We start from the raw sequence: 17,864 nt of genomic DNA on the forward strand, positions 1-17,864 counted from the left end.
TCTGTTATGTCATATGTACAAGTTATTTGCACACCTTGTGGAGTTTTAAATTACAGTACCTCACAGATGTGTAACTCCGGTAATGAGCTGCAAGTAATGGACAATCTACCCTGCTGTCAAGTCTTGTATTAGACATGATGCCATTCACTTTGCTAATGACGATAGTGGAGTCCTATGGCAGGAAAACATGTGAAGATACAATATTTATTAACAATAGTAATTCAATATTTTATCTCGAGACTTAGAATATAAAAGCCAATAAGAAATGATAATCCATATAAAAATACAAAAAGGAACTACCTTCAGAGTATTATGTTCAGCATTGTACTCCATGGTAATATGGAGGATGACCTGCCATTAGAGAGGGTACAAAAGGATATCGCCAAACAAGAGCAAATACAAATAAATATCTGAACAAATTTTACCTTGTTAGATCAATGCAGATAATGAGATGATAAAATAGAAGTGTTTAAAACTTCAATTTCCTACCTGTTCCTAAACTGTGCCTCTTCCTTTTCTTCCTTTCTGTCTTTGCTCCAGATTCATCCACTGCTTTTCTGTTTGAAATCTGTGTCTCTGACTTCGCTTCCACTAGAATGCTCCACTTGCTCTACTAGGGCCACAGCACCCTGTGAAGACACATAATCCATAAATTGCTTAAAATTCTGTTGCCCAGATCTTGAATGAAACTGTTAGGTTTTAATTTTGCGTGTCATGGGTTAAGTGTTCTTGATCTGAAGTTCCTTAATCAACATTGATCAGATGTGTGGTGGATATCTTGAATGATAGCATTCATAGTCATTGTTCTATTTGAACTTATATTGTTATCTTATTACTTTTCTCTAGTTTACACCAGCCTTTGTCATCAACCTCCTTTGCAACCTGGGCTTATAGAGTAAACTTCTTTTTGGTCCTCTGTCTCCTTATTGCTTTCATTTCTAGAGTTCCTTGGATGGCTATAGACCACTCTCACCCACAACTTGTAGTCACCTGGAGTGTCTGTGCTTCTTTTCCCAAATGTTGCTGTAGATGTCCTTGCCTATCCTCCATAAGAACTTGCTATCTTAAGTATCTTCAGATCTTGCCACATGTTATTATCCTTCAGTACAAACATACTGTCTATAGCATGAACAACTATTGACCGTCCCATCACCACTAATATGTTGGCTCCATTTTGACACTGATGATACAGCCACTTCATTCTCAAATTCAGTAGATGCAACACCCTGAAGTTCCAGGCAAACTCTAGAGCCAGGAACTATCTATATCTATACCATTCTTGAAGATATCCTTCAGATCAGCCAGCACTGTCTTATGCAGAAAATTCTTAACAAACAACAGTGTGACCACACCCTTGTTAATAGTGCAACCTGAAACCACTTCTGAGCAGTTTTCTCTTCTTCACCAAATTGCTGAAACCTCATTTTCACTTCCTGATCTGAAGCAGTGACTTGCTTCCAGCAACATTGTCTGAAACTCTTGCCTCAAATCTTCTGGGTTCCCCCCCCCCGCTCAACCGATATCTACTCCAACATTTCCCAAACAACATCTACCAGAATTTGTAAACCTCCCAGCTTTGCCTGATAACATGATTTATTTTGTTTGAGCTCATTACAACATGAAGGCTTTTCACATTTTAAGTTGTTGGCTACATTTCCTGTGGATTTTAAAATACAGCTTCTACATATTGAAATGCAAGTTTGCAAATTCTCAATCTCTCTTCTTTTCTCAAACAGTTTCACTGTTTTCTGCAACTAGCCCATTTGAGGTGCACCTATCTGCTGGCTGGAGGTTCTTGGTTCCTCCCAGGTCCACCTAACCTGTGATTTGCTTGGTCCATCCTGGAATATGAGTGACTTTTGGATCTCCTTGTGGTTCAAGGCAAACCCTCAAAAATGCAATCATTCGGTCTGTGTATCTGAGTGACTTGCTTCATTCGACTTCCATGATTATTGGCACATTCTAAACATTTAAAAATAACAAAATGCAATTGTGAGATATATAACACTGCAGTTGTTGGAACCATGCAATAAAAAAGATACTGGAAACACCCATCAAGTCAGGCAACTCCGTAGAGATGAACAATGTTACAATTGGATCACCTGTCATCAGAACAAACCAGTTCTGACACAAACTGGAAAGGCTGTTTATCTGAGATTGTTAAATTCAGTATTCAGGTCTGAGGGCCTTAATATGCATGGTTGGAAATAAGACACTGTTTCTGGAGCTTACATTGGGTTCAAATTTCAAGAATTTATAGCTTTTTGCATTCCAATCTGCAAAATTATAGGTCCTCTGCAACTTACCTATGCTACACAACAATTCCCCATTGATAATAAAGGTTCGTAATAAGACCCCAGAAAATATGGACAACTTCCTGTATCTTGGGAACTACCTCTCAATTAAGTGAAACGTTGTTGATGAAATTCACCATTGTGTTTAGTGGACCAGCAAAAGTTTTTGAACGCAATACCTCAAAGTTGCCACAAAATTCATAGTTTACCACCTTCCTCCCTCCTATACGTTGTTGATTCATGAACTACTTACAATAGGCACTTCGAAGCACAGGAAAGATATTCACCAATGGTATCTCTGCAAAATCCTCCAAATCCATTGCCAACAGGACCTACATCGTCTGTATCACAGTCAATTCTAATGGCCACATTGTGTGCTTTCCCAATAGCAGACTCCCAAAGTAGGCAGCCTGTTCCATAGTCTAACGTCAAGAGATCCCCAAGTGACAGAGGAAACCATTCATAATGTTCTGATTAATGAAAAAATGTTACAACCCACTGACCCATGGGAATCCCGTGCCATAGCTTTTCAAAATGAACATTCAGGATGGTACTGAGAACCTTGAGTCCCCTCATTTGGGGACACACAGAGACTCAGCGTAAATGACGCAAGGCACACACTACTTCCCAAATTCCCCACCCACTCAGCCAATCTAGTACCTCCTACCCTACCTGTGGCAGGGTCTGCAGGTTCCACACTGGCTTCATCAGCCATCTCAGGACCTATGGAACTACAATGGAAGCAAATCGCCTTGAGGGACTGCCTAAGAAGTTACTTAAATGATACTGAAGTTGACTGTCATTGGTTACCTTCTCATAGAGAGAAAAAATGTTTCATAGTTAATAACTAGTGGAGAAAGGCTTACAGGCGTGAGGCTACATTATATAATTGTGACGTTGTAACGAAAGTCTTATGCTTCCTGTGAAAAGGTCTCAGAAGGTCGTACTTGCACGCGTATGCAAATGTGAAAATTATTACTGGGCGTTGATCATGGCGTTATTTTCTAGTGCAGAGTATTATTAGATCATCAGCCCAGCTTGTCATTGCTGGGTTGAGGATTCGGTTTTTGCCTTCCCAGGGAGGTTAACTCCTCTGCTGCCGCTGCACAGCGTCACTGCAGAGTCTATGAAGAGTGGTGCTGTGTGCAGCTCCTTCAGTAGGAAGACAGTGGCGGAGCGCCCGGGGCTGGGTGAAGCGGCATGGAGGCTTTCTGCAGCAAGGGTCGCGGGGATGTGTTTTGGGTGAGGCCTCTTTCCCTTTCATCATTACTTCTTCCTTTATTCGGTAGCGGTTGGTTAAAGTGCTCCAGGCGGTTGCCGAAGTAACCGGTGGCGCCTTTTGCTTGCGCGTCGCTTCCACCGGCAGGCTTTGTTGGTGGCTCGGCCTCGGCTCACATTGCCAACTGCGGGACCAGGTGGGAAGGTCGCCGGCTCTCCTGGGCCTGAGGTGGACACTCATTGTCTATTCGTCTAAACTGGTGTTTATCTGTTTTAAGGGAACGAAATATGACCTGTGCTGTAGTGCTCTATGAATATGTTCCCTGTAAACCGACCCGGCTCAATGGCAACGATGGGGGGGTAGCCTTGTTAAGAATCCAATCCCATCCTTGGGCTGCTTACCCGATTGTATCCGTGTGTGGCTGCCTAGTCCTTTGGGTGAACTTCTTGTCGGGGAGGGAAAGTACAAAAGGTTTGCTGGTGGAGAATGGAAGCAGGGATTTTGTAATATTAAGCAGCTTTGTTAGAGAGCAAAGCCCCTTAGTCGTTTCATTATCCAGGGATGGCCTGTACTCTCAATGAACAGCCAGTGTTTCCATCATTTTCTGTTGTTTTTTAACTGCTGATTTCCCACATCCACAGTGTTTTGCTTGTTAATCTTTATGACATCCTATATGAGAGAAAAATGAGTACATTCTCTTCTGTGCTTGTCATTTTAGCTACAAAATGAAAGAATGTAAGGAAGAATGTGTGGATACTTTTAAGGTCATATGCATTTCCTTAGTCATTCTAATTGCTTTTCTTAATAACATTATGTCATTCCTATTTATTCCCATTTTGAAACTGGATGCGTCTTTAATTTTTGTTTACCATCTTTTTTGATTTTCGGGGAGATGTTAGAAAATACTACATCATATAAAAAAAAGACAGAAGGAAAGATTCTATACCACAAAAAAAAGTAGATACGACATTAGTAGTTTTGTTTTAAGTGAGAAGTTGATTTTTGCTTGCCAATTATAATGGAGGATATAGATTCGGGGTTTGTGCATGCCATGAGGATGTAGACCGACTTGGATCTCAAAGGAACAAAGTCAAAAGACTGAATAACCTACCTGTTTCTGTACTTGTGGCCTTGGGCAAGCTCTCAGTTTGAGACTGAGGATCTGAGTTCAAGAATTCCCTTTAAACTTCCTAAATTTTTACCTCTTTGCTTCTTTGAATCCAATATGTTTGACCAAACATATGGTCATCTGCCCTAGTATCTAATGTGACTCCATATTTGATGTTGTTTGATATTGCCACTGGGAAGCTTCTTGAGATGGTTTATGACATTAAAAAGTATATAAATGCAAGTTATCATTGTTGGCTGCCTCTGCTGTATCCTGATCTTTTATCTTGCTAAGTAAAATTAAGCTTTCTCCAAGGATTTTTCTTGCTTTAGCCGTGAATCTCTGCCTTTAAGTTTCTTTCTTATCTCATCTCCCCTCACTGCCTCTTTGTGGGGAGATAGAAGAGAACCAAAAGGCAGAGATTGGGAAATGGCCATTAATGATACGTCTAATGCTCATTTCTTCTTCCTTCAACTCAATTTCAATAAACTGCTGATGGTGTAACTTGTGGTTTCCATGCTAGCTAGTATTAGAATTAGTTTCCTCTCTTGGGTATTGTCTACTGTTTTCTCTCCCTCTCAAATCTGCTGTCATTACCCTGTTCCTCTAAAACCCACCTGAGATCCCTCTGTCCTTGCAAACTACTGCCCCCAATAGTAACCTCCGTTATCCTTTCCGAAGACATTGAATACATTGCTTTACAAATCTGGACCTGCCTTGGCTCCAGATGTGTTTTTGCTCCTGCAACAGCATTCATAAATGACATCCTCCAGCAGTCACAATGGTGAAGTATTCTTCCTTTCCCTCTTGGCCTCTGTATCAGCTTGGGCTGTCTTTTTTCACAACTTCTCTATTTATACATCTGATTGGAGCTGTGATTGGTTAGTTCAACACAGAATTTCATGCAAAGCTGTTCTTATCTGCTTTGGTATCTTTGAAATTCCTGAAGGATATTCCTCTGATTTCTTATCTGTTATTACAACATTCAAAACTGTGCAGGTGTTGTGATAGAAACCTGCACCTTGCTTCCAGCTTTTATTAATTTTAAAAGCCTTTATCTTCTCTGCCCACTTATCATAACAATAAGAAGCCAATGATCATTGGATTGGATCTTATGAACAAAGATAGGGTAAGTCGAGGACATATGTCAAGAGGCTGAATCAGCTGGTTCTTTCCATCTGGTGTAGGATCTGAGATGCTGTTGTTTTCAGTGGGTGCTCTCTGGTTATGGATTAAGAGGCAAAGGCTCTAGCTTGTTTTAATAGTATTAATTGTGGATGTTTTGTGTTTAACTGATTTTAAATTTCAATTTTAATGGTATTTGAACCTAAGTGACATTTAAAAGCAATTAAAAATCAATTGTAGCTCTTACTGTTTGTCTTGCTTTGTCAGCTGATGAAGGCAGCCAGGGTGTTTTGGGGAAAGGCCCTCTTCCTTGTGCTGCCCTAATCCTGGTCGTCATTCAGATGATCCCGTTTACACACCAGGATGTAGCGGGCCATTGAAGTAGGCCTTCCACATCATGATAACTGAAGTACACGTATGGGAACAATCATTGGTGCTTCTGGGTCTCCCAGGTCCATCCTGTTGTCTTTGGCCTCGCTGCTCAGTTGCCATCATCTGGGACTGAATGAGAATGTTTGCAGCTACCCTATTTGATCACGTGTTTATGCTTGCCGTGTCTTGATTTACAACTTTCTGTTCACCCATCATCTTTCTGTTCTTGCTGACTTCCATTTGCTTCCAGTCCAGCAGTGTGTCAAATTTAAAATTTATCATACTTTAGTCCTTGACGAATCCTATGTAGGTCGTCATCTCCCAGTCTTTCAACACTCCAAGAGATGTGCATTCCTTCAACTCAAGACTGTTAGGCCTCTTTTTTTTATTATTATTCACTACTGGTGATTTCTAGGCTCAAGGTGTTCCCTTCCTCATCCTCTTGCCCACCATCATGGTTCCTCCTTTGGCTTCAATAGTATTTTTGTTTGTTTGTTTATGGCACTTTAATGTATGCCTTTGACTTTGGGAAATTAATTTTAATGTCCAGACTCACTTTTTTATTTTTTTAAAGTCTGAAATTGTACTTAATTCACGTCCAAGTGTTATATCTTGTTGTGTATTTCTGAAAAATTAAAGTGACTTTCAAGGTATTTGGTGATTTGTTATAAAATCAAAGGTTTATTTAACTCCAGTGGCACAATATCACAGTCATTTTTGTTGTTGATATTGTCTGCATCTTTCATTACTTCATACTGTTGTGTACAGAGCTAATGCATTAGCAGGTTTGTGACACACTGAAATACTCAGTTTTCAGAAGTGTTATTACTTAATTGATAATATAGTGAACAATAACACTTTGTCCTTTTAATTATAGTAGCAGTTAAAGAACGTTAGTTTTTGTTATTTGGGATAGGAGCAGTTAAAGAATGTTAGTGTTTGTTATTTGGGCTCAGGCTAGCTTAGACTGGGGATTTAAAATTAAATATAAAGCATCGGGCTGGACTACTAAGCACTCATTGAACTATTGAGGTTAAACTTTGATGTAATTGTTGATGAATTGTTAAATGTTATGGGTGACCTTTATCACAGGAAGTAAGATTCTTGGTGTGAAAAATTGTTCTGATAAAATGTTTGCTTGTGAAGACAACTGCATGTAGATAAGGAGTCGTTGCCCAGATAAGTCGTGCTGAAATTACTGCAGACTGCAACTGGTAAATCTGTGACTCTGGTCTGATGTGCTCCTTCCATTTGATCTTTGTACCGTTGCCATGATTATTTGATTATAGTTCAAGCAAATGATAACTCACTACATTGGTCATTTGTTTTCAGTTCACTATTCAAATTTGTACATTGGAGCAAGAGTCGTCACTCGAGCCTTTGCTCCCCATTAACATGATCGTGTCTGATCTGATTGTAACCTCACCTGTTTTTGTTAACCTTTTGGCCTCTTGCCCGTTAAATATCAACCATATTTGCTGTACAAAAAAGTCTTCCATGACTTGGCTTCATATTCCAAAGAATTATGATCCTCAGAAAAAATTTGCCTGACCTCATTCTGAAACAGTGATCCATAGTTCTGAATTCACCCACAAGTCATAACATCTACCCCATCAAACCCTTCAAGATCTTGTATGTTTCAATTCTTCCAACTCTCTCTTCTGAACTCCATGAATATTAGCTTAGCTGTCCAACCAGTGCATTATCATCTTTCCTTGAATAAGGAGACCAGTGCTGTACGCAGAATTCACCAGTACCCTAATATAAATGAGGCATAACCTCCTTAACTTTTGTATTCAATTACTTAAGCGATAACATTCTGTTAGTTTATCTAATCACTTGTTGTACCTGCATATTAGTCTTTTGATCCCTCTGCATCTTGGAGCTCTGCAAATTCTCAATATTTAGATGATATGCTTTTATACTTTTTTCTGCCAAAATGGGCAATTTAACAATTTTTCACATTACACTCCACTTGCCAGATCTTCGTAGCCTCATTATGTCCTCTTCACAACTTGCGTTCCTACCCTATCTTTGTGTTAGGAAATTTGGCAATCATACTTTAGGTGCCTTTATCCATTTCATTTATATAAATTGTAAAAATAATTGAGTCCCCATCACCAGTCCTTGTGGCACACCACTCATTACATCTTGCCAAATTTGCCTACTGTTTCCTATTAGCTAGCCAATTTGTTTTCGTGCAAATATATTGGCACCTTGTCAAATACCTCTTGAAAATCTATAATCCCAACTTCCTGTGCTCTATGTGTGGAGCTTGCATGTGTCTCAATGGGTTTCCTTCAGGTGCTCCTGTTTCCTCCCATGTGCCAAAGAAGTACAGGTTGGTAGGTTCATTGGCCATTGTAAGTTGTGTTGGTGAGTGTGGTGGTAATAGAATCTAGGGGAAATTGGTGGGAATGTGGGGAGAATAGAATGGGATTACTGTAAATGGCTGCTTGATAGTCAGCATGGACTCAATAGACCTGTTTCCGTGCTGTATGACCCCATAGCTATGGGTTCCCCTTTGTTCACAGTGCTTGTTAATACTTCAAAGAATGCCAAGACAATTGGTCAAACATGATTTCCCTTTCACAAAGCCATGTTGACTTCATTTGACTGGTTTGCTTTTTTTTCCCCAAGTGGCCTCTATTAGGTGTTTAGTTACAGCTTCTAATATTTTCTTTTTGACAAATGTTAAGCTAAAGGTCCTGTGGTTTCCTGTATTCTGTCTCACTCTTTGAATAAAGGAGTTACACTTTCTGTTTTCCAATCTTATGGAACCTTTTCTGAATCCAGAGAATATTGGGGAAAATTAAAACCAATTATCTCACTCATTACTTCTTTTGCGATCCGAGGATTAAGTTCATCAGGGCCCAGAGGCTTGTTAGCCTTCATATCCAACAGCTTGCTGGGTATCACTTGCCTGATAATTGTAATCTTCGAATTCCTCCCTCTCTCCCAATTCCTGATTAATGCAGTTCAAGTAAATACTGTGATAATTAAGGCTAAGAAAATGGTGCAACAAAAATATTCTTCTAAATCCTGAATAAAGAACAAAGCTGTTTGCGATAAATGTTCTCCGAGCACAAGTTACTGTTTTATTAGTCTGATGGACATTCTACTATTGATGATAACTTCTACATTAAAGGTTCTCGCAGCAAGCTTATTCATTGCTCTAGTGATAGCTTTGCTACGATTGGAACTGTATTTTGATGAGATGAAAATTCTTGTGAACTACTACACTTTGATTTCAAACTGTAAATGGGGCTTGAACTTTGACATACTTAAGGATAGCAGGGTACAAAGGCAGTCTATTATCATCTATTGCACTGTGTGGTTCAGATTGATGTAAATTGCTGGATATTTTGGACACGGATGTTAAAACCAAGACTGTAGAATTCACCTTTGTATAGGGTCATTATCTTAAACTCTTAATTTACAGTAAATTAACATCAAATAATCCAACATTTGTGTTTTTAAAAAATAAAATGTTTTAGTAATTCTAAATGCGAAAGGTATTGCTTTAGTTTTGCAGTGGGATTCTGGTACTAGCAATTAGAATTTTGTTTACGGACAGGTTATGGGACCAGACAGTATCCTGGCTGTAGTACTGAAGACTTGCTCCAGAACTACCTGCACCTCTAGCCAAGCTGTTCCAGTACAGTTACAAAACTGGCATCTATTTGACAAGGTGGAAATTTCCCAGTTGTGACTTATTTACAAAAAGCAGAACATAACTAGCCTGGCTAACTAGTTTATTCTCATTATAGTCCACTCTCATTTATCAGCTAAATGATGGAGGCTGTTGTTGGCAATACTTACCAATAACCTCTTTACTAATGCCCTGTGCTGCTTTTGCCAGTACTACTTGGCTCAAGACCTCATCACAGCTTTGTTTCATATGTGGACCAAAGAGTTGAATTCCAGAAACGAGCTGAGAGTGACTGCTCTCAACATCAGGCCAATATTTGACTGAGTGTAGCATCAAAGTTTCCTGTTAAAATTAAAGTCAATGGGCATCAAAAGGAAAACACTCGAGTGGTTCAAGTCCTACCTTGCACAAAGGATGATCATTGTGGTGGTTGGAGGTCAATCATCCCAGTCCCAAGACGTCACTGCAGTAGATCCTTGGGGCAATGTCCTAGGCCCAGTCATCTTCTCCTGTTTCTTCATAATTTTATTTGAAATTCCTCAGCAAATGAAGCAGTCTTTGTCTAGACAACCTTCAGGCATGGGCAACTGATTTGTACCATAGAAGTGCCAGGCAATGACCATCTCAATAAGAGAGTCTAATCACCTACCCCTGCCATTCAATGGCACCACCATCACCAAGTCCCCCACCATCAAAATCCAGGGGTCAAGATTGACCAGAAACTCAAGTGGACTGACCACATAAATAACATGGCTGCAGGAGTAATTCAGATGTTGGGTGTCCTGTGACAAGACTACATCTACCATCTACAAGGCTGAAATCGGGAGCATGTTGGATTTCCCTCCATCCTCTGAGTGCAGTGCCAACAACCCTTTCAAAGCTCAACACCATCCATGATACAGCACCCTGCTGATTGGCACTCTTATCAACTATACTAAATATTTGTTCCCTCTAGTACTGGCACACAGTTGCTCAGGTGTCTACCATGTACAAAATGCACTGCAGTTACTTGCCTAGGCTAGTCCAACAGCACTTCTCCTGAGTCCTGATGCAGGACCTGAAAATTATTTTCTAAAAATAAAATCAGTTTTAAAATTTAGATTTCCAGTATCTGCAGTTTGTTTTTGATTTTCAATAACATCTGAGCTGGCAGCCCTCTTGCCTTTCTGGACCTTGGACTGTTCTACAATTAATTGACATTTTTAGCTCTGTTTGTGGTGGCTGGTGCAACAATAATTTAGCTTTTTAATCTCTGCCACAGTCCAATAGATACCTAATAGTGGTAAGGATATGTTTTCTAACTGATAAGTAAAAAGTTCTTATAAAAGAAAAATCAAGAAGTTTGCAGTTTTTTTGAATCTAGCAAAGAGGTAAAGAAGATTGCAACTTGAACCAAGGACAAAGGAGGTATTCAGTTTGTGATGTTCAGTTTGATAGATGAAGATTAGAAAGAGTAACACCAGGCAGGTTACATGGTATATTCCTTTACAATGTTGAGGGCAAGCCTTTAGACAACTTTCTAATAATCAATTTCTCTTGGTTAACTTCTGGCTGCTGCCATTACTTCTCATCTTCCACCAACACCATTTTTCTGGATTATGCTTCTATTTGTGCATTTCCATCCTGTTTCTTCAAATGATCTCTTCTGATTATTCTGCTTTTCATATGAGAGGATCAAATTATTAATCTTCATCTAATCTAGTATATTTTACTTGCTATACAGTGCAGTCTCTAGATTGGGAGCTTTACTTTCTAGGATATCTTTCTTTTATTTCTGGGCACTAACTGAATGTAGTCTTCAATATATAGAACTAAGCTACATAACTTTATTCTCTTGTGGGAAAGTACAATATTTTATCAATATATTTTGTTCTTCCAAACTTTTTTGTGTGAGTGATTTAATATATTTTTCCTATACAAATTCTAATGAAGTTGTATACTCTTAAGTACTTGCTTTTGCTCTCTATTGTATTCAATTATGCAGAATCCGACATGGATTATGGTGAGGTGGTGTTGATAAGTATGACAGTGACTTGCACGAGATGCAGATCTGCTTTCTGTTCTTCTCTAGCAAAGGCAATATTATTCAGAGGTACAATTTCTCTGCTTGGAAACAGGTAAAAATTGTTCTGTTTTGTGGAATGAATATAAAGAACCAATTGCATTAATTCCATAAAGGTGCCTTTTAAATTGATTTTTTTTAGAACGTAATTCTCTGCTATAGAAGTTAAAATCTTTATTTTATGTATTGCAGGATTCAAACAAAACATGGTATACAGATAATCCAGACTTTACACACTGCTTCCAGATAACCGTCCTAGTCTGGATCCCTTGTATCTACATGTGGATTTGTTTTCCATTCTACTTTCTTTATCTTCGTTATAATAACCAAGGTTACATTAGGATGTCATTGCTCAATAAAACTAAAACGGTAAGAGTTGTGACTGTTCATGGTAATTGACTGTCACGGATCAGATGCTTTGCATGTGTCGACATGTTACTTGCTTCACTAATTTCTTCCCACTAGATAAGGATGAGTATACTGAAACAAAGAATGTTAACCTTTTCAGCTGCATTAGCTACTGGAATTGCAAGTTCTGAGGCCTTTTAACTGATCCAAGGTGTTTACTTAGCTGTGAAGGAATGCATGTCTAGTATCTTGCATGTTTCGGTAGTTTTTCCTTTTTATAAAGAGCTAATTTCTGACTTGCCATACAATTTTTTTTAGAGCATCCAGTTGCCAAGGGACATACTGTCATCATGATTTATGTTTGAGTGCTTCTTACTTGAACTGGTTTATATTTTTGAAACTGAAAAGTACCAGGATCTCACAACAATTAAACTCTGATCTTTGTCTGTATTTACTTAACCTGCTTATTGTGGTTTTAACAGTTTTAGCAATATATTCTGCATTACATCATGTGACACCTATGCTTGGAGCATAGAAAAAATCTTGCTATAACTGACAACGTGGGATATCAATCACAGCATTTTTCAGCTTCAAAAGTGCACATTGGTTTTGTGTAGTAGGTGAAGAAGTACCCAGTACGTAGAGCATGACAACAGCTTGTCTCATGGCAACCAGATGGACCACTGTGGCATGGCAAGTCAGAAAATATTTTGCTTAATAAAAGTGAGGAAAGTACACTACGACTATGCGGTATAAAATGTGGCTTTAATGGGATGCATGTGAAAACTCTATGATACATTTGCAACTTGTTCAAGAGATTTTTTAATTTAATTTCAAACTTCCTGTGGTGTTAAAGAGTTTATAATGATCATAATCCAGTGCACAAATCTCTATTACTAGGATTGATGTTTCTGGGAACACATGCTGTCTGACTTCTAAGGTGATTTAGTTTCTCACATGATTCATAATCTTCTAGTACAGCCTCCTTTCATTTATGTTGACCATGTTCACTCTCACAAACTCTCGCTTTCTGCCTGAAATCTTTTTATTTTTACATGTGTTTTTTTTTTGTTTTGTTACAACCTTTATTCCAGGTTTTCATTTCATTCATCTCAGTAATACATTCATTTCTAGCACGAGCTTAGTCTGCCTTCATTTCTGGCCTGGACTATATTCTTTTTCTTTTGTCAACTCTCTTCCAAATACAACCTGTTTGGTTTCATGTATGGATGTCACAGAGTGTCAATTAGTTCCTTCTTCTCCACCTCTCTTTTAGTATCTTTCTTATCTGCTGCGAAATAAAGCCGTGGGGTTGTGACAGTCTATCACAAAGCCGGTCACACTTTGACCTTTCACCTCTATCCTATACTAAACCCATGCTGATTAGTACCTATTCTATTATAGGTCTGGATTGTGACAAACTGTTACAGGCTAGTTTGTTGTGTTGTCCTCTCCTCCTCCTCTTCGGTATACTGCATGCCCTTTGGCATAAACATAGGGAGGAAACCTTAAAGCTGACCACCACCTACCATTTTCCCCTCAGCTGTTGAATCAGTACTCCTTTGGAATGACACTTGGAAGAACCACAGAGTTTCATGGGCATAGAATGTATAGAGGGTTGGGGACTTTGGTTTCCATCAGCAAGGATAGCTAGATTATGCCACCACTGACTGAGCTGGAATACTCCTGAAAGACATTGCCATGATGGTTCTGCAGTAGGTGGTGAATATAGATAAACCTACTGGACCTCCTCTTTATAAGATAAAATATCTTTATTAGTCACATGTACATCGAAACAGACAGTGAAATGCATCTTCTGCGTAGGGTGTTCTGGGGGCAACCCACAAGTGTCGCCATGCTTCCGGCGCCAACATAGCATGCCCACAACTTCCTAACCTGTATATCTTTTGGAACGTGGGAGGAAACCGGAGCACCCAGAGGAAACCCATGCAGACGCAGGGAGAACGTACATGCTCCTTACAGACAGTGGCCGGAATTGAACCTGGGTCACTGGCGCTGTAGTAGCATCACACTAACCCCTACACTACCATGCCTGCTTTAATAACCTATCCGTGGCAGATGTATTTGACCATAACAGCAATAGAAGGAGTGACCTTGCTTTCCAGCATGGAAATACTCCATTGTGTTGTGGCATTACTGTTGCCTTAAATAGGATAAACTCAGTGGAATTGTACTCTGCTATAATCTTGTGACCTGGCATGTCCCACTCTACCATTGCTACGAAGCTGGGCACAGATCCTGGTTCAAAGAAGAGTGCAAAAGGGAATGTCAGGAGCAGCACTAAGAATACTTAAAAATGAGGTGCCAACCTAGCAATTTTGCAGTACAGAATTGTGTAGATGCAAAATAATATGTGAAGGGCAGAGCCGAATAATCTCGCAATCAAAAGATTAGATCAATGCATGTTAATCCTGCCACATCTAGCCATGAGTGATGGTGATCAAATAAATGGTCAATAGGGGTGCAAGGTGAAGGGAGCCATCGAGGAGAGGATGTTCCTCGATCAAAGGTTCTGCCAAACCCCAAATTGTTGGGGTTTGCATTTGTGGCTAGTACCATGATTATTTTTTGTACAACTATGATAAATATTTTGGTTCACCATCCATAGAAATCTTTAATAATGCTGTAGCAAGTGGATATTAAGATAACTTGGAAAATTGTTTTAAATATTATGCAACATGTTTATATTTTTCCAGGCTTTGGGGTTCACATTATGGATAATCTGCTGGGCAGACCTATTCTATGCTTTCTGGGAAAGAAGTAATGGATTTGGGCGAGCTCCTGTTTTCATTGTGAGCCCTGCAGTGCTTGGGGTTACAATGGTAATTACCTTGCTTCTGGATTAAGTTGAAAAATGTTGAATAACTTGCTCTTATTGCAAAATATTTATTGCAATTTGTTTTATGCTCCAATATTTGATTTATTTCTTGGCCAGTAGAATTTAAACTAAAACAATTTTTTTGATGATCTCGTCACTCATTACTTTGAACAAATTCTCCATGGTTGCTGATTGCATGTGCGATCCAGATGGGTAGTAGTCTATTTCATTCAGATTGATCTAAATGAGCTTAGTCTGCCTTTTAGAAAAAGGATGCATTTGGTGAGAATAGTTTTCCCAGGTAGAGTTGGGGGTGATTGGATAGAGCTAAGCCTTATTGTTGTAAATGATTCAAATTTTATGCACCCAATTAATTTGTGCACAATAGCCTTGGCTCTGCTATCAATTTTTTTATTTAATACTTTTTGGTATTGCAGTGAAGCTGTAATATATAAAATCGGACTCCTGTAGATTGGATGGTAGTAAATGTGACTCCTCTATTTAAAATGGGGAATTACCAAACTTTTAACAGTGGTAATTGGGGAAAATGGTGGAATCTCTAATAAAGGATGTGATAACAATCACTCAAAAATTACAGAGTAAAACTCCGATAATCTGGCACCCTTGGGACTTTAGTGTTGCTGAGTGACCATTTTTTCCAGACAGTTGGATGTTACACCAGTTAATACTTGCACACACTTTTGTTTTGCCCTTTTTTACATGGTGCACAGCAATATAACTTGTGTTCCATTTTGTGTTTATTTGATGGTGAAAGTCTCCTCCATCCCTTCAATTATCTACATAATCAGTTATTCTACTAAGTGGCCCTTACCCTTGTTACGGACTCAGTAAAAGTCCCTTTAAGATAGAGAGTGTGTGTGTATGTGTGTGTGGGGCGTGCTTACGTCAATAGAAGATAAAGGACATAATGACGTTGTTGAAGAAGTCAGAAGAAGAAGAAGAAGAAGAAGAAGAAGAGAGAGAGAGAGAGAAGGGAGAGAGACACCAGCCTGCTTGTTTTCTCTATCGATGGATGAGAAACAATAACTCTGTTTGCCATAGAAATCCATGTATGGAAGTTGGAAGTAATCCGGTGGAGTTCACTTTGTTGCTGACCTGTAGAAGGAAACAGGTATTTGTGTGTGGACGACCACGGTTCGGATGCTTTTGGGGTGAGGAAGTCACTACCGAGTAAACACTGAAGTGTCGTTTGGGTTCCATCGTGGAACATTTGGATTTCGTATGTACTCTCTCTCTGTTTTTCTACATCTACATCTTATCTTCAGACAACGGTGGTTGTTGAAGAAGCCCTTGCTCATGTTTCACCTTATGGCTTGCGGAACTGAACTTTAAGAACCATTCCGGAACTGGGAGTTTTGGACTTTGTCACACACACACACGACGAGTTTAATTTTGGGGTTAACGTTCGAGGTTTAACATTTTTGAATTCTAACATACTAACATTTTTTTTTTAACTTTTATTTTACGTATTATCATAAGTAGTGATTAATAAAATAGTTTTTAACACTGAATCATGCTCAGTGTGTTTCTTTTGTTGCTGGTTTGTGACACCCTGCACCCTGTAAAAATATTAGTTAATTGAAAATATTTTGCTGCTTTCAACTTAACCCATGTCAATTGTTTACCTTTCACCTCTATGTCCCAAGACAAGTTGAAGGATGCCTGTCTATAATTTAACATTTTTTTCCAAATCTTTTTTTTATTCCTATTTCTGTAATTCTTCAACCCTACAAGAACTTGGCTTTTCTAGATCATTAACTTCTAAGGGCAGTCCTCTACTCCATTCACCTTTGTTTTAATGGTGTAATTAATTATTATTTTGTTAGATCGTGCTTTAGTAAAATAGCATGGCTATTTTTGTACTTAAGACATTGTATTCTTGCATTTAATTTTTTGTGTGCTAGTATCTACATCAGTCCTTTGAACAACAAGTTTGTAAAAATGAAGCATAAAATCATTGTATTCAGAATTATTGTATTCAGAATTATTGGGGTATGCTAATACTAAATATTCTGTTTTCTTTTAAACTTTAGTTGGTTGCAGTTTTCCTTATTCAGTACGAGAGGCTGAAGGGTTTGCAATCCTCTGCTATTCTTTTGATCTTTTGGCTGCTTGCATTGGTGTGTGCTATTCCAAAACTCAGGTCAAATATAATGGCTTCTATATACCAGGTAGGAACAATTGCATTATTTTCTGTTTTAAGGTGTTTTTTATGGATAGTATTTAATTTTGATAGCCAAGTCTGGTTTGAAATGTGTTTCTTGTGTCTGCTTCTCCCTTCTCATTCCTGAGTTCTGTGGTATATTTCCTTTTATACTTGTATTCCTCCAGCATCCTCTATGTAAGCCTAACAATAGGTGCCAAAAGACTATTTGATAGGCCTGATCATTCTGTCTCCATCCAGTGAGTTTTTCTGAAGTTTTACTGGGCATTGACTTCTGATCTTTGGCAAGAGCAAACTTGTTATAGACCAAGAATTGAACTTGGTGCCTGTCAGTCTCTGTCCTAAACTGCACTTTTTAAATCTATAATTATTGCATGAATTCCTGTATTGGACTTGAGCATTTTTTATGACAAGGAAATTTTCTTAACTACCATTGTGATCAATATGAAGGAATGAATTTTTTAATATTTTGTAATCCAAATACACTTCTTCCAAGTATGTTTACTGCTGACCCTCAAACATCTTGTCTCAATTAATTTGCAACATTGGATTGCATTTAACATTCAGAGCAAAGTTCACAAATTGCATCCAACTATGTAGTGGAACCAATTACAGGAACTTTGTGGGTTTTGTACTTTGCACATGATTCTGAAGTTGAGT

General features: G+C 38.7%; 1 protein-coding gene across 2 annotated transcripts in view; it reads left to right on the plus strand.

The window, feature by feature from the left end:
• Positions 1-3,060: 3,060 nt before the first annotated feature.
• Positions 3,061-17,864, plus strand: part of abcc1 (ATP-binding cassette, sub-family C (CFTR/MRP), member 1) — a 76,477-nt gene continuing 61,673 nt past the window's right edge. The window contains exons 1-4 of one of the 2 annotated variants that reach the window (XM_052020873.1): positions 3,061-3,536; positions 12,025-12,201; positions 14,898-15,023; positions 17,074-17,211. In XM_052020873.1, the coding sequence (XP_051876833.1) occupies positions 3,495-3,536; positions 12,025-12,201; positions 14,898-15,023; positions 17,074-17,211 (483 nt within the window). In that variant the 5' untranslated portion in view covers positions 3,061-3,494. The remainder of the gene's footprint in view (positions 3,537-12,024; positions 12,202-14,897; positions 15,024-17,073; positions 17,212-17,864) is intronic. The other variant, XM_052020872.1, reaches the window with a different exon arrangement.

Source organism: Pristis pectinata, chromosome 8 (assembly GCF_009764475.1).
Source record: "Pristis pectinata isolate sPriPec2 chromosome 8, sPriPec2.1.pri, whole genome shotgun sequence".
Taxonomy (NCBI): domain Eukaryota; kingdom Metazoa; phylum Chordata; class Chondrichthyes; order Rhinopristiformes; family Pristidae; genus Pristis; species Pristis pectinata.